This window comes from Squalius cephalus, assembly GCF_949319135.1.
Source record: "Squalius cephalus genome assembly, chromosome: 10".
Classification (NCBI taxonomy): domain Eukaryota; kingdom Metazoa; phylum Chordata; class Actinopteri; order Cypriniformes; family Leuciscidae; genus Squalius; species Squalius cephalus.
Window position 1 is genome coordinate 40,727,789 of NC_137131.1, and position 16,614 is coordinate 40,744,402.

The window sequence follows — 16,614 nt, forward strand, 5'->3', positions numbered from 1 at the left end:
TGTTTGAGCTTATATATCTCAATATTCATAACAGTCTGATAAATTTTTAGTCTTGAACTGTAAACACTCAAGTGATGGCTTTCTAAATATATGTTGGTTATGTGCCTATTCAGAATGATTTCTGAGCAGAAACTTTGATATTTTTGGTATGTCATAAATGCATCACTCACCAAAATTGGGGGTGACTATATAATTGTTTTAAATAAGCTATTCATCTAAGCTGTCTATACAAAACATTGTAAATAACCAGTTCAGTTGTAACAAGTAGGCTTTATCATCTGTATAATTTATTTAATGAATCTGTTTGAGATCAAATTAATGCTAGATGTTTTGATATAAATTAAATATCAAACATATAATGTTAGTACATGGCATGACTGTGTTTAATTTCACTCAGTTATTTTGATTTATTTCCAGATTCAATCATAGGCTTGTTCTTACATAGTAGAGCTTGCGCAGTTTTCAAAAATGGTGCTTTAAATCTCTTGACAAACTAAAAGACTTAAATTACATTTGTATGTATTCTAAATAAAAGACACAGGTTGTACTGAATGTCAGCTTGCTTATTTTTGTAAAGATAATGATTTATTGAGTCCACATGCCATGTAAACTTGAAACTATGCTTCAAATCACAGATCGAGAGCTGTCGTTCAAACCACAACTCTGCGATGCTGTTTACAAATGTTGGTTGGAACTAATACTTCAACGTTTGGTAAAAAATAAATAAAAAAATAAAGTAGATTCATTTTATCATTTCATTTTCATTTAAGTAGCTTTTATAAATGTGCAAAGAAAAAAAAAACATTACTGGTGTGAATCTTGAGACAAAACAATGGCATATTTTAAGATTCAAATTTGAGGTTGGTGTCTCTAAAACTATGCCCCCAGTTTCACAGACAACGCTTTCTCAGACGCATGTTTGAGCTGTTTTAACTGAAAACATATTTAAATTATGTATTATCAATTATTATCAATTGTATTACAGTTTTTATATTTGAGCTTGTATACCTTTAAAATATGTGTCTCATTTATTCCCCACCTGGTAAAATGGGGGCTGTCTTAGAACATTTTAAAGAATTATAATGTATAAAGTGGTATAAATAATTGTGGTGTGACTTGACTGTATATAAATTACAGAGCTGATTGAAACATATCCCAATTGCTCTGATCAGATGGTTCCTCACTGCTGTTTTCCAGTCCTTGGGTGGACTGCTACCCTACCCCCCAAATACCCCCGCAGGCAATTTGCATTTCTATGGAGAAGAGCTTCAAAGGACAGCATGTCATAGACACATAGGCCAGACTGTGAAAGTTTTACCTTAGGCCCCGTCCACACTACTGCATTTTCGTTTAAAAACGAAGACTTTTTGCTACGTTTGCACCTCCCGTCCACACTAAAACGGCAAAAACGGAGACCCAAAACGGAGAAGTTTAGAAACGCTGCCGACCCGTTTTTCGTTTTGAATCTCCGGAGGGCGTTTTAGAGTGGACGGGTCAAAACGGAGGACTTTAGAAACGATGACGCAGAGGCTCACGCTCGGCTCTATGATTGGGTGTCACCAGTCATGGAGTATACACAGGTAATATTCAGTACCAGTAAACTTCACCCGCTGGAACAGTTTCTTACAGTAAGAAACTGGCGCGTCTCAGGCGCGGTAAACGCGTGCATGCTAGAAATATAACCGACACCTATTTTTCTTGCGACACGCAAGCGTGTTGGAAGCGTTTTCTGGCAAAATGGAATAGGAAAAGATGTTTATATGTCATTTTGACACAAATACATATTAATAAATGATATTTTGATGTTTGAAAACATTTTTTACAGTCTATGCTTGAAAGTCTCTAGGTTTACACCGGCACGCACATGCCCAGTGTTGGTGAATGGTCACGTGATCCGCGTTTGCAGTCGTTTTAATGTGGACTGAGATCAATTCTAATACGCAGCTAATACGCAGTGTTGTTTTTTTTTTGTGATTCAACACAAGGTACTCTTAAGTAAGTGGTATGAGCTTTCTTTTCAGATGTGCTATACAAGTTAAGTTAAACCAACATAAATATGAATGCCCATGGTAAATGCTACGTCCTATATAACCATTTGATTTACATTAAATGAGAATATTTTTATATTTATTTACATTGTGTGAAATTACTTTTTTTCTTTATTAACTTTATCATTTCTATCTGCCACTGGTATAGGTTTGTGCTCTGTGCTCTATACGTACAGAAAAAAAGTGAGTAATTATAATGTATGTAATAGTAATTGAGGAAAAGGAATTTTTCCTGATCCAACTGATGTTTACAATTTGAACTGAATTTAAAAACAATGGACTATACACTTATTTTGAACTGGCTGTTTGATTTCATTCACAGATAAATTTGCATAACAGAACCAATAGTAATGATGGGTAATTGTGGCTAATCTGTGGGCGTCGGCCCAATCACTGCTCAGATAGCAGCATGTGTATCATCTATTCTATGTTCCTAACTCACACTTCAGTTTTGCCATTTGGAAGACAGCTCCTATACGCGATTGTTTCCTACATTGGAGAGTTATCTTTCTGTTATAGTTTAAAGACTGTATCTACCTCCAAGAACCTCATAAAAAGCGCACTGAGACATTTCTCATCTCAGTTTTTTCTTTCCAAATTAAGAGGTAAGTTGAACATTATATATTTTATGATAATTTGTAAATGCTAATTTTATAAAATATTGATATCCTCTTACAATGTAAATATGCATGTATATTACCGGTAATATTATTGATAATCAGATTGTTGGTAATTTTTTTTTTTTTATTTTATTTTTTTACTACATTTTAAATTGTTACCCACGGTGTCATCTTTTCAATCATTTATTTTCTATGAAATTCTAAAGAGGTATTATTTATTTATTTATTTATTTTGCATATGAAGTAATCCTACATAAAATAATTTTAAATATTTCACAGGAAAATGAGACCCAGAAGAGTTTTTCCTGAAAAAGAAGCTTTGTACTTCATTGCTTCTGGCAAAGATAAAGACACATTTGAGAAACAATTCATGAGTGAAGAGAAAGGTAAGTTACTACATACAATTCTCCCATCAATACTGTATGACTTTGCAAAACTTAAATAAAAGCTAAGTGTGGTCACTAATTAAAGGAATAGTTCACTTAAAAATGAAAATTCTGTCATCATATACTCACTCTCATGTTGTTTCAAACCTGTATGAATTTCTTTCTTCTGCTGAACAGAAAGGAAGATATTTAGAAGAATGTCAGTAACCAGACAGTTTCTGGTCTCATTGACTTCCATAGTATAATTTTTTTCCTACTATGGAAGTCAATGGGATCAGAAACTGTCTGGTTACTGACATTCTTCTAAATATCTTCCTTTCTGTTCAGCAGAAGAAAGAAATTCATACAGGTTTGAAACAACATGAGAGTGAGTATATATGACAGAATTTTCATTTTTAAGTGAACTATTCCTTTAATGTCAAAGGGTTGGGTTTAAAATATGAACCTAGAGAAAGCAGGCTGTTAAAACAAAACACGCAAGAGGGGAAAAAACATGATTGCTTTGACCAGTTAAAGGTGGATTTACATCTGTTTTCCTGCCAGTATTTATGTTATAAGCTGCTGATGTCTCTAAATTAAACACTATTATGTAAATGTGTGAGTGCTCTTGATATTATTTGTAAGTAACTGCCAGTTAGAATGTGAGGGGCCTGTGTAATAATGGAAATGATGAATATTTAGTGTCTGATTTTTTCAGACAGAAAATCTGATTTTTTTTTTTTTATTATTATTATTTTTTTTACACTTTTATAAAGATGTAGATACAGTTGTTTTCGAAGTAACAATACCATTGAAAATAATTTAGACAACCTGAATAACTTCATGAATCTTTTATCATACTATTAATTTACTTGTATTTATACTATTTATTAGGTTTTGGAGTAATTGCCACAAAACACATTGAGCCAGGTGAATTCCTGTTGGAGTATGTTGGAAGACACATCACTGGATCTGAAGGAGAGAACCTGTTCAAAGACTACTCAGCTGAAAATGCAGCATTTTTGTATTTCTACTCCTTTCAGGAACAATCTTACTGGTAAGATTAAATTAATGAATGTTCCAATGAAATATAATACCATTATGACAATTCAAAAGTGTTTTTAAAATATTTCACCACACAGTGTTGATGGCAGTCAAGATACAGAAAGACTAGGACGATTCATAAATGATGACCACATCAAGCCAAACAGCAAAATTAAAATAGTAAGTCTGTCTTTAATGTATTCTTATTCTTTGTTTCAATTACACCTTTTATACAGCCTCATCTTGTAGCATTATTTGACATTATTAAAAACTAGGCGACTTTTCAAATGATGTTTTTGTTGTTTTCATTTGTGTGTTTGTGTGCTTTTGTAACCAATAGATAATGGATGAAAAGAAAAGACCACATCTGTGTGCATTTGCGTTAACAAAAATCAATGCAGGAGAAGAAATTTTATACGACTACGGAGATCCTAACTGCCCATGGAGACAGGTATTTAAACTTCTATTTCTATTTGTTGGTGTCTTATTTTCATTATTTTATCAAGTGGTGAGGAAAACTTGCTAACACTTTACAATAAGGTTAATTGGTTAACATTAGTACTAAATGACCAATACATTTGTTACAGTATTGGTTAATCTTTGTTAATATTAGTTAAAATCCAGCTGTTTCAATGTTTGTGCATGTTACTTCACAGTGTGTTATTAATTTTAACAAATACAACTTATGATTTTAATGATGTATCAGTACATTTTTAAATTAACAATAACCAAAGTTTAATAAATGCTGTTTAAGTGTACAATTTTTACTTTAAAAAAGCAAATTATTGAGGTAACACTTATATAGTTTTTATATGGTAACACAATAAGGTTTCATTTGTTAACATTAGTTAATGTATTAATTTGCATGAACTAAAAGCCATACATTTGGTAAAATATTTATTCATCTTTGTTAGTGTTAGTTAATGATACTCCGGCTGTTCATTGATTGTTCATGTACATTTACAACGTATTACCTAATTGATTTTAATAATGCATTACTAAATGTTGAAAATAACATTAACAAAGTTTAATAAATGCTGTATAAGCGCAGTTCATTATTGGTTTGTTAACTAATGCTAGCTAATGAAACCTTATTGTAAAGTGTTACAAGATTCTCTTATCCTCAACAATACTGCTGTACAATTTTTACCTTTAAAAAAGCTAATTATTTAGGTAACACTTACACAATGAGGTTTCATTTGTTAACATTAGTTAATGTCTTAATTCACATGATCTAAAAGCAACACATTTGGTACAATACTTATTCATCTTTGTTAATGTAAGTTAATTAAACTCCAGCTGTTCATTGCTTGTTCATGTACATTTACAACGCAATAACTAATGTTAATAAATACAACTTTTGATTTTAATAATGCATTACTAAATGTTGAAATTAACATTACATACTATTAAGAAATATTGTAAAAGTGGTGCTCATTATATGTTCATGTTAACTACATTAATGATTGCTTTTAATGTAATTTGTTTCAGAAAACCAGTATTTCCACATTCAGAGAGATCAAGGAAAATATGGTAAATATATATAGAGAGGTCTGTTCCTTCAGCTGAGTTTACTAATAACTATATACACTGTAAAACATTTCTTACATTTCAATATGCTTTTGCTTTTTTGCATTTTACAGGAATCACGATGGAAGAATTCATTTGAAAACTTTGATTTAAAGCCTGGTTTGATGAAAATGGATGACCTTGTTATCAACACAGAAATGAAGATTGCAAATGGATGCAATGCTGCTGAGATTTTCCCAGGAGTCTTCAACAACTGCAAAGTTGCAGTGAAACGAGTTGCCAAACATGTTTCCAAAACTGAATTGGAAATGGCTCATTTCCTGAGTTCAAAAAATTTACAAGCAGAGCACCTTCTGCAACACATTTCAGTGTTGGAAGACACTTACTTTGCCTATTTTGTGTCACCTCTTTGTGAATATAGTCTGATGGAGCTGATTGAAAACAAGGATTTTCCTGAAAGAAAAAGCCTGATAGAGAATCGAAGACTAGAGATCTGCCAGGAGTTACTGCAAGGACTTCAGGAACTGCATTCATATGGAATTTTGCACAGAGACCTGAAGCCTGAAAATATTTTGTTTGGTAAGAGCAGTCTGTGGATTAGCCATAGCTATAATTATCCTGTAATATCAGCAGAAATTTTCATTTAAAATGCATGAGCATATGATAATGTGGATATCATTTTAAGTGTTACATTTTTTGTGAGCATTTTTACTTTTCTACAGATATAAGCAATAAACTGTACATCGCAGACTTTGGAGCAAGCAGAAAACTTGATCTGGCACAAACCACACTGCTCTCTCAAATGGCTGGATCTTTTTCTTGGTCGAGTTATGAAGATGTTGGAGGCATGCAATACAAGTACAAGAAAGAATCAGATATCCAGGTAAGGGTTGAAAATATCATGTTAAAACTTGTTAATTTGTGGGAGGACGCCGGCACACAGAAGTGTTTTTTAATTACACTATATCAAAGTTACTTTAAGATTTAATGTAAAAATAATAATAAAAGGCAAATTATACATTATTTAAAAGGTTTAAGACTCAATCCTAAAAATGTTTTACCTCTGTTTTATTATAAATATCTCATGGTGACTGTAATTTAATTTCTTAATTTGTGTCAAAGGAAAAAATCTGCTATATGGTCATCATGAAAGCATTTGACTACACAATGTTTGGTCTCAATTTATTTTGATGGTCTCTTTAACACATTCTGTTGATTATAAGTAATGTTACAACTACATGTGAACTAATTCTCATTAGAGTACTACAGGAGTATAAGTAGACTAGAGACTAAAATGTAGGTTAGAGTAAAAATAAGTTGACATGTATTATATATTTAGTCAGTATAATGTCTATTGGGGTTTATCACAGTCAAATTTTAGCAGATATTAAGCAGATATAGTCTACTAATACTGTAATTACAGTTGGTTGACATGTAGCTGCACATTTATTTATAGTTAGTAGAATGTTCAAAAGGGACCATCAAAATAAAGTGTTCCCTTTCATAGTCACTACGAGTTACGACGTGACGACGAATAACGTCTCCGTTCCCTACTCAGGGAACCAGGGAACTTACTTAACTGAGACTTTTCCAGCATTCCTCTGGGTTTTTAGTTCAAAAGTGAACACATTTGGAAAAATATTGATGGATTCTCATTATTAATTCACATTTCAGAGTGGAGTTTTATTTATTTATTTATTTATATTTTTATCCTAAATTAATCAATGTAACCAATAAAGAGCAGCGGGTTTCAAACCCTTGGTCGCGTCCAATATTTAAAAAATGGGTTGTCTTGATGATTTAATGAAAATGGACTTACATAAAAATGAAATAAAATTAAATTAAAATAATAATATAAAATAATATTATATAGGCCTAAGGAAATATGCTAAATATATTTTGATTTAAAAAAAAATATTCAATAAATCAATAAAATAAAATACTGCAAAAATATGCAGCTGAGTTAGTTTCATTTTACTCCACAAATAAGGTGATAGAAAGTAAACAAAAAATAAATAAATGGTCATTTCAAAAGTTTGAAAACCACTGGTATAGAGCATTAAAAACTGGTATAGAGCATCCATTCATTAACAAAATAATTATGACCTTGTGCAGAAAGTCAAGAACGTTTACTAAAACAAATACAATTATGATGTTCCATGATTTTCCAATCACAGTGCTGGTTATAACTTAAGTATTGTATTGTACACAGTTACTCATTCCAAATTACATGACACAAATTGCAGTCAGTGATGAAATCTAGATTAATCTAGATTACAATCTAAATACAATTTATTAAATTTATTACAATAATTTACAATATTATTTACAAATAATTTACAATCCTGTAATCTAAATAATTTTAGGTAATGTAATTGGACTACTTTGTGAGTACTTTTGACCCTAACGATTCAATAGGATAATTGTGTACCATATTGATAAAAATACCATGAGAAAGAAAATATATATTTTTTTTTGCTATCAATTTTGTGAAGTGCATTAACTATTATAGCCATTAACTATTATAGCTTTTAGCCTTTATTACAGTATGTAAACTATCCTATCCTCTAAGCCTCATCAGATCACAAAGAGAATGTATTTTAAATACTTGAAAGGCCTTATAAGTTTTGATAACATGGTTTTGATCTAATAAATTGTCTTGGTTTGATGCTGAGAATTTTAACATTGAGCACATTTTTTTGTAAATTTGAACGACAAAAATCGGTGTTGCCTACACCGTTATCCTCTTTTTACAATTTGCACCCTGTTGACTTCAATGGGGCAAGTACTAAACCTGCTTTTAGCCTCTTAACATCCTTCATGTGTCATTACAAGTGCACCAGCCATGTGAGTGATTCCTTCAGAGTGAACACGGGTGAATCTGACTGCAGTAGATGTGAAAGGGTTTGTGCTGGAGCAATCTGTAAATTAATCTGGCCGTTAGAGTTATCATCTGCAGATTTTAAGTTAAACATGGTCAGGTCTGTGGCTTCATTGGGTTTCTGTACTTTAACAAGAACCAATTTCTGTTTTGTCATAAAATATCAATGAGAAAAATATTTTCTAAAAACTTTACAATACACTTAAGCCTATATATTATGTTTCTTAATGATTGTAATTATGATTTTATGACAACAAATTGCGAAGTGTCTTCTTTAACCCTTTCACGTATAGTGGTCACTACAGTGGACAGCTATTAATAAAGCATTTTCTTGAATTTGCATGGGTTTTTATGGCAAAGTTGCACATCAGCCTCATTGGACCCTGGTGCATCATCCTATAAATTGCAACCAAGGGCAAGCCGTTGTGTTTCGATTTTTCTCCCCTCCAAACCAAGATGGCCAAGGGTCAGTCAGACATGCCAAGTTGCTCCGGAATATCCACCCATTCCTTCTATCCTAGGAGACTCAAGCAATATCTAATGAGTCATATCACAGTAAAATTTTCCAAGTTTTGATTTTAGATTGAGAGAAAACTCTGATTAATCACATGTCCACTGTAGTGGACGTCATGCATCAACTGCTATATTTCAGCTACAATTCATAATTATAATGGGAATGTTAAAACTTAAAAACTTGATCTGCAGTGAATTTTTTACTGTAAATAAATGTATTTGTATTATTAGAATGTAATTTTCATTGACATCGAAAAAAGTAATCTGAATTTGTAATGCATGTTACTTGTAATGCGTTTCTTTACTCATAACATCAAAAAGTAATCTGAATACGTAATTCATGTTACTTGTAATGCGTTTATATATTCGTTACATCAAAAAGTAATCTGATTAGGCAATGCACATTACTTGTAGTTAATTACTTGTTAGATCAAAAAGTAATCTGATTAGGTAATGCATGTTACTTGTAACACATTACTTTACTTGTAACATCAAAAAGTAATCTGAATGTGTTATGCATGTTACTTGTAATGCATTACATCCAACACTGATCATTTCAGATGAGATTGAAAAAATGTAATGCTAGGTTTTCTCAGAGGAGGGCTATGATAGAAATGTGCATGTCCATCTTGAACATAATCAGAATTATCAGCTAATAAGGGTAAATCTCCATACTCTGGTGCACTGGAGGGAACATCTGAGTGGGTTCCACAGTTGTGCCTTGACAGTCTGTAGAAAATTCTGATGGAATCACGTCCTCATGTTCTGATATCAAAGATACGCGAAGTGCAACTTGTATGAAGTTGTACGAAGCCTTTCCAATATTTTTAATTTATATTTGTTGTATATATTTTATATTTTCAGTTTCACATGATTTGATATAATTGTTTTGATTAGTTTGTTAAATTCACATACTTTATCTGTTTGATTATTGTCTTATATTTAATACAGTATATCTTCGTTTTTAACCATAACCGCATGCTGTCCACTCAAGTGGACACCTGAAGATCTCTTTGAAAAATTTGTAAAAAATCTTGTTTTTCATGCCCTAAGAGGAATAAAAACACATAGGGAAAAAAAATACTGACTAAGGTTATCATAATTCATGCATGAAAGGGTTAAAATTAGACTACAACTATGCTTCTATTCCAAAAATGTCATGAACAATGAACTTCATGAACATCCCCTATTTAATTTGGGGATGACAATTCTTAGGTTTGGGTTCAAATGGATTAACAGGTTACATGTATGCAGTTACAATACTATTTTAGTATGTGATCAATATGATTTGTAATCAGTTCTGTCAAAAATGCATACATTTGTTCTATGTTCAATTGTTCTGAATGCTAATATTCGAGCAGCTTTCATTTGAGCACAGCAGCATTTTGTCATCATTTTAATCATCTTCATTCATTCTGCAGTTTAGTTGTGACCATTTCTGAAATTTTTGTAAATATTATTTTATTTTGTAGGTAGCAGGATGCTTGGTTCATTATATCCTGACGGATGGGCAACACCCCTATCAGACAACTACACCCTACTCCAAGGATCCAGTTGGGCTATCTCAAAATGTCAGAATGGGTAACTTCACTCTTCAATGTGAAGAAAGATGGACAAGACAAAAATATATTATTAGCAGAATGCTGTCTAATTCAATCGAAGAACGTCCCACCATTGAGGAATGCCTTCAGTCTTTCACATGTACGTTCCAAGACTTACACTTTTCTCTTCACCTCATTAATAAAACTTTGTAGATTTTACAAGAATGTAGAAAAAAAATCCTTAAATTATTGGATATCCTTAACAATTGTTGTGCATTTACAGGTTTCATACACCAGTCGGATTACACTGGAATCACAAACAACTACAGCAATGTGAATGAAAATGAAGTAAGTACTTTTCATTTTCATAAAAAAAAAAAAAAAGTTTAAGACCAAAAAGACAACAGTGATTCTAAAACACAGTATGTGTTTTAGAATCAGCAGGCTCTAGATAGAAAACAAACATGGACATGGATTTCACACACTGTTATTGTTTTACAGGACAGAACCCATACAGCAGATTTCTGTCCCCAAACGTCAGATGAGATGGACATCCTAGAGAGTACCGACAGTGATAAGCCAGAAAGTGTTTGCAGTGATGAGATGGATTCATCTTCTCACACTGAGGAGGACTTATATGAGTCTGAAATGGTAATTAAGGGTTTTATACTTTATAATATATAACATTGTTATTATTTACAAATACATTTCAGTTGTGTGGTTCTTTATTTCAGAACAACACTGAACAACAGGTTTCCTTTTCCCTGGAAATCTCAGAAGAAGAAGAAGACGACACAAAAAAAGCTAAAGGACATGTTGCAGAACGCATCCAAGGAAAACCACTTATGAAGAGTTGGATAGAAATAGATGAAAGTGCCCACGGCTGTAGCTCTCAACAAAATCAAATAAAAGTGAAAATGTCCTCAAACAGTGTACATCAACGCATCTATGACAAGAAGAATTACTGTCTTTACTGTGAGAAGCCTTATCCAAAAATTGCAAGACATCTACAGCAGAAACATTCTGAAAAAGTTGAAGTTGCAAAGGCACTTGCACACAACAGAGGCTCAAACATGCGTACTCTTCTATTAACCAAAGTAAGGAACATGGGAAACTACCACCATAACAGTTCAGTCCTATCCTCTGGGAAAGGACAGATCATACCAAAAAGACAAGCAACTCGTGAGTCAACAGCAATAGACTATCTGCCTTGCAAGTTTTGCTTTGCTATGTATGTCAAAACAGATCTCTGGAGACATCACAAACGTTGCAAATTACAAGACAAAGAAAATATGCCAGTGAAACGAAAAGTTCAGGCAAGTTGTTCTCTGTTGTTGCCAATGGACTCTGACGTTTCTAGTGGACTTAAAAATATTATTGAAGATATGACATATGATACCGTTACTCAAGTGGTGAAATCTGACCCGTTGATTCTGTCACTGGGTGAGAGAATGTTCCTCAAAAACGGAGAAGTTTCACGGCACCGGGCAGACATTAGAAATAAGATGAGAGAACTTGCCAGACTTCTTATAGTGACAAGAACTATTGATAAAGACATTGTTGCTTTGAAGGACTTGATCAACCCAGGAAAGTTCAACACAGTACTTGAGGGAGTAAAAAAGATGACTGGATTTGATTCCTCAACCAACCGATTCTCAGTCCCTTCAACAGCACTGAAACTGCGTCATTCCCTTGTGAAAGTGTCATATATTTTGCAGGGAGAGGCTTTACGTCAAGAGGATGATGCATTGAAGGGAAGAGCAGAGCAATTCAGTAAATTAATTGAACTAGAATGGACAATTCATGTTTCATCTAATGCACTGAAAACTTTGTACCAGAAAAAGTGGAACAGTCCCCAAATGCTGCCTTTAGCAGAAGACATAAAGAAGCTCCATGATCATCTAAAGTGTCTTGAGGAGGTCAACAAAAAAGCACACATTGAACACACATCACAAAGGTCATGGAGTGATCTCTCTCAGGTGACTCTAGCACAGCTAATATTATTCAATCGGCGTCGAGAAGGTGAGGTTTCAAGGATGGAAGTCAAAACATACCTGCAGAGAAACAAACAGATGATTCAGGATGAAATTATGGAGAGCCTTTCACCTTTTGAGAAGAAACTCTGTAAGAATCTCACCAGAGTAGAGGTACGGGGGAAACGAGGCCGCAAAGTACCAGTACTATTTCCCACAAATATAACAGAATCTGTGGAACTTCTAATTAAAACTAGAGAAGATGTTGGGATTTCCCCTAGCAATCCCTACATATTTGCTCGTCCTTTTTATGGATCACAGGAGAGCATCCGTGGTTGTGACTGCTTAAAGCGATTTGCAGAAAGCTGTGGGGCTAAAAACCCAGAAAACATTACATCTACAAAGTTGAGAAAACATGTAGCCACAGTTTCTCAGCTACTTAACCTGCAAACGCATGAACTAGACCAACTAGCAACTTTCATGGGTCACAACATTGAAGTCCATAGGGAGTTTTACAGACTGCCTGAAGAAACCTTACAAGTTGCAAAAGTGAGCAGAATTCTGTTTGCCCTGCAAAGTGGAATAGGCAAATTTAAAGGAAAATCTCTGGAGGACATAACGCCAAACATCAACTGTAAGTAAATTACTTATGTGTATATGTCTTTTGTTTAAACAATTCATAGTGTCCACACTTTGTAAAAATCTACTTTTAGTTTTAAAGAATGTGAATGCTCATTTTGTTACAGTTGAAGGGGGCTCCAGCAACTCAGACACAGAGGATGCTGAATCTGAAAAAAGGATGACAGAGGATGATCATTCGGAAAAAAGGGCTGCCACCTCAATAACGACCGCAGCCTCAAGAGAGGCAGTTCCATTCTTTAGGATTTCACCACTGCCTTTAAATAAAAAGGGTTTGTTATTCCACTTTGCATAAAAAAATTGTATCTACATGAAACATCTTGACATGTATTTTAAGAATTGTCTGTGCTCTTCAGCTTGTAAAATCTACATTATTCAAATTTTGGTTATTCTTTAATTCAATTAATTTGATTTACTTACTTAATTTCTTAATTTATTTTAACAGGAAAGTCCAGAAAGACCTGGTCAGAGAAGGAGAGTAAAATTATTGAACATCATTTCAAGAATTTCCTAAAGGAAATGAAAGTCCCTGGAAAAGTGGATTGTGAAAGATTCTTAAATGAAAACAAGATTTTAATTGGTAATGAAAGAGAATGGAAAGCAGTAAAATACTTTGTGCACAACCGAATAATCACTATCAAGAGAAATTTGTGTCTACAGTATTGAACCTATAGCAATACTGGGACCTTGCATATGGAGTATTGATGTTTTATGTCACAATACTGGGAGCTTGCGTATGGAGTATCGATGTTTTATGTCACAATACTGGGAGCTTGCGTATGGAGTATCGGTGTTTTATGTCACATACTGGGAGCTTGCGTATGGAGTATCAATGTTTTATGTCACAATACTGGGAGCTTGCGTATGGAGTATCAATGTGTCATAACATTGGTAGTTCATGTAAATGGAGCGTCAGTGTGTCATAACATTGGTAGTTCATGTAAATGGAGCGTCAGTGTGTCATAACATTGGTAGTTCATGTAAATGGAGCGTCAGTGTGTCATAACATTGGTAGTTCATGTAAATGGAGCGTCAGTGTGTCATAACATTGAAATGATTGACTATGTCCAAACTATTTGAGTGATCGATCATTTTCTGTCTTTTTTTAAGTTGTTTTAAAAAATCACTATTTTACACGTGCTTTTCGTTAATATATTTCATGGTATTTGTAACTTTTAATATAATTTATTTGGTGTTACCCTTTTATTTATTTAATTATTTATTTTATATAAAGCAAAGCAACTTGTTTCAGAAGCAATATATCGTTGATGTTGTGGTATACATTTAGGCACTCATCACTGAGGGTGGAAAGTCTGCACTACCGCAGGGGGGGCTCTTTTAGTGAGCTTATGAGATTTTCTATGTGATAAACTGAATGGTTTATTATGTGAAAAACCATTTCCGTTGTCAGGAGTGCAGCAAGAGCAAGTAAGAAACCTTCAGTTTAGGAGTGTGTGGACCTTAAATAAACTTTAACTTGATTTCATTCAACATGCTGTAGGTATGCATTTTTTCACTATTTATTCTAATTGCAAGAACTGGTTTATGAGTGTTATTGTGAATAATATTACTACGTCATTACATATTCTGTAAGTCAAAACTCAAACTGAACCAACTGAACATTTGAAATGTGAAAATCAACATAAAACTTTGAGTTTTGACCTCCGGTAGAGGTGGGCATATATTAATTGTTTTAATCTAGATTAATATTGAAATTAATCTAGATTAATCTAGATTAAAATGGTTCATTTAAATTATGCCGAAGACATTCAGAATATGTGTGCTACACAAAACTGGACTATAAAAGTAAGTCTTTGAGAACGGGTTTCTCAAGCCATGTGGCGCATTATACCAGGGGGTCATCTTCTGTTTCCAAAATGCATCATAAACTGCTTGAGAAAGCTGTTCTACTCATAGACTGTAAAAGGTTACTACTGTACTGTTACCGTCCGTAGGCAACATTAGGTAGGCCTATGTTATTATCAACTACTATAGGCTATCAATTTGGGATGGGCGATATGGCCTAAAATCCATATTGTGATATACATTGCAGCCTCTTGTGATAACGATATATATTATTAAAAAAAAAACATTTCAGAAAAGGTTACACAGACCCTGCTAAACAACTGCTAAATGTTTTTTTTGTTTTTTTTAGGGTGCATGTTGTTTTGAGAGCATATATTGTGCAAAACTGTAAGTATACAACATAATTTTGCAGATAAATAAAATTTAAGTACACTAGCTGCAGAGACTTCAGTAGGTCTAATGTTTATTATGGCCTGGAGCTTATGAAACCCCAAATTTAAAATTAGAATATTGTCTAACTGATGTCTTTTCAGTTAAAAAGAAACACAACAATGCTTCTTAAAATCAGGCGCAGACAGAGATTATGTGCTACACCACTAAGATATATTGGGAATAATATGCGCGCGCTGGTATTCAGTGATATGTTTCATTTTGAATTTGAGGTGGTAGAACGGATTAGTCGTGTGTTAATTTACCGAACTGTTACCCCAGACACTCTGTCTATATAGTTTGCTGCTGCTCGTCGGGCGGCTTAAATCCGAACCAAGTCCAAATAATGGATGTTACACGATCTTTTTCACCAGCTTTCACTTTCAGCTGTGTTTACTTAAAGCCCATGTTGCAGGTTAACCACCACTGTCGATTAATGGGTACATAAATCACTCAAGATATGTATATCATTTTTCAAATGTCTCAAAAATAGCCTCAGCCTGTTTTAGAACTATACAGAATGAGTGGAGAGTTGGTGAAGTGTCCTGGCGAGTTGCTATCATTTAACAATGCAGCAATGAGCACTGGAGCTAGTCTACGAGCAGCAGTGCACAATAACGACACTTTTTTTTATCTTTTTTTTTTATGAATAGCACAATAGAGTGAAAAAGCAACGTTTTCTTTATATCTAGTGGCAGTGATCATGACGTTAGTTCAGATAAGTACCGCTAACCTTTGTTATAGTGTCGTAGTACTGGTAAACTTTGTCTTTGTCATCTAGAAATAGAAGGCATCATGCTAGCTATATGGGCGTTTCTAAGCGTTTGTCTCTTCCTCCGGTGCAAATGTTGTTGCAAACGTAACGTTAGCTATATATATATAAATATATATATATATATATATATATATATATATACAGTATATACAGTATATATATATATATATATATATATATATATATATATATATATATATATATATATATATATATATATATATCTTTTTTTTTTTTACTTTGATAAATTATTAATTTTTTTCATTCTTTTTTCATCTTCATTCTTGCTAATAATTTTTATTTTTTATTGTATATGTTTATCTTTGCATATTGGTCTCTATGTGTGTATGCAATGGCAAGTTAATTGTTAGGGACTGCATATACATAAAAGATATATAATGTAACTTATAGTTATAGTTACAAAATAAAGACACTATTCACACACACACA

General features: G+C 33.1%; 2 protein-coding genes across 6 annotated transcripts in view; both read left to right on the forward strand.

The window, feature by feature from the left end:
- trak2 (trafficking protein, kinesin binding 2) overlaps nt 1-16,614 on the forward strand; it is a 59,425-nt gene that overhangs the window by 24,196 nt on the left and 18,615 nt on the right. The window lies entirely within an intron of this gene.
- Nucleotides 500-14,645, forward strand: LOC307165261 (uncharacterized protein). The gene is made up of 15 exons (XM_079882733.1): nt 500-2,231; nt 2,371-2,653; nt 2,948-3,054; nt 3,928-4,090; nt 4,176-4,257; nt 4,418-4,528; nt 5,569-5,610; nt 5,721-6,186; nt 6,330-6,490; nt 10,474-10,702; nt 10,826-10,890; nt 11,044-11,193; nt 11,277-13,149; nt 13,262-13,426; nt 13,600-14,645. Exons 3-15 carry the CDS (start codon nt 2,952-2,954, stop codon nt 13,818-13,820), a joined length of 3,831 nt encoding a protein of 1,276 aa, XP_079738859.1. The 5' UTR covers nt 500-2,231; nt 2,371-2,653; nt 2,948-2,951; the 3' UTR covers nt 13,821-14,645.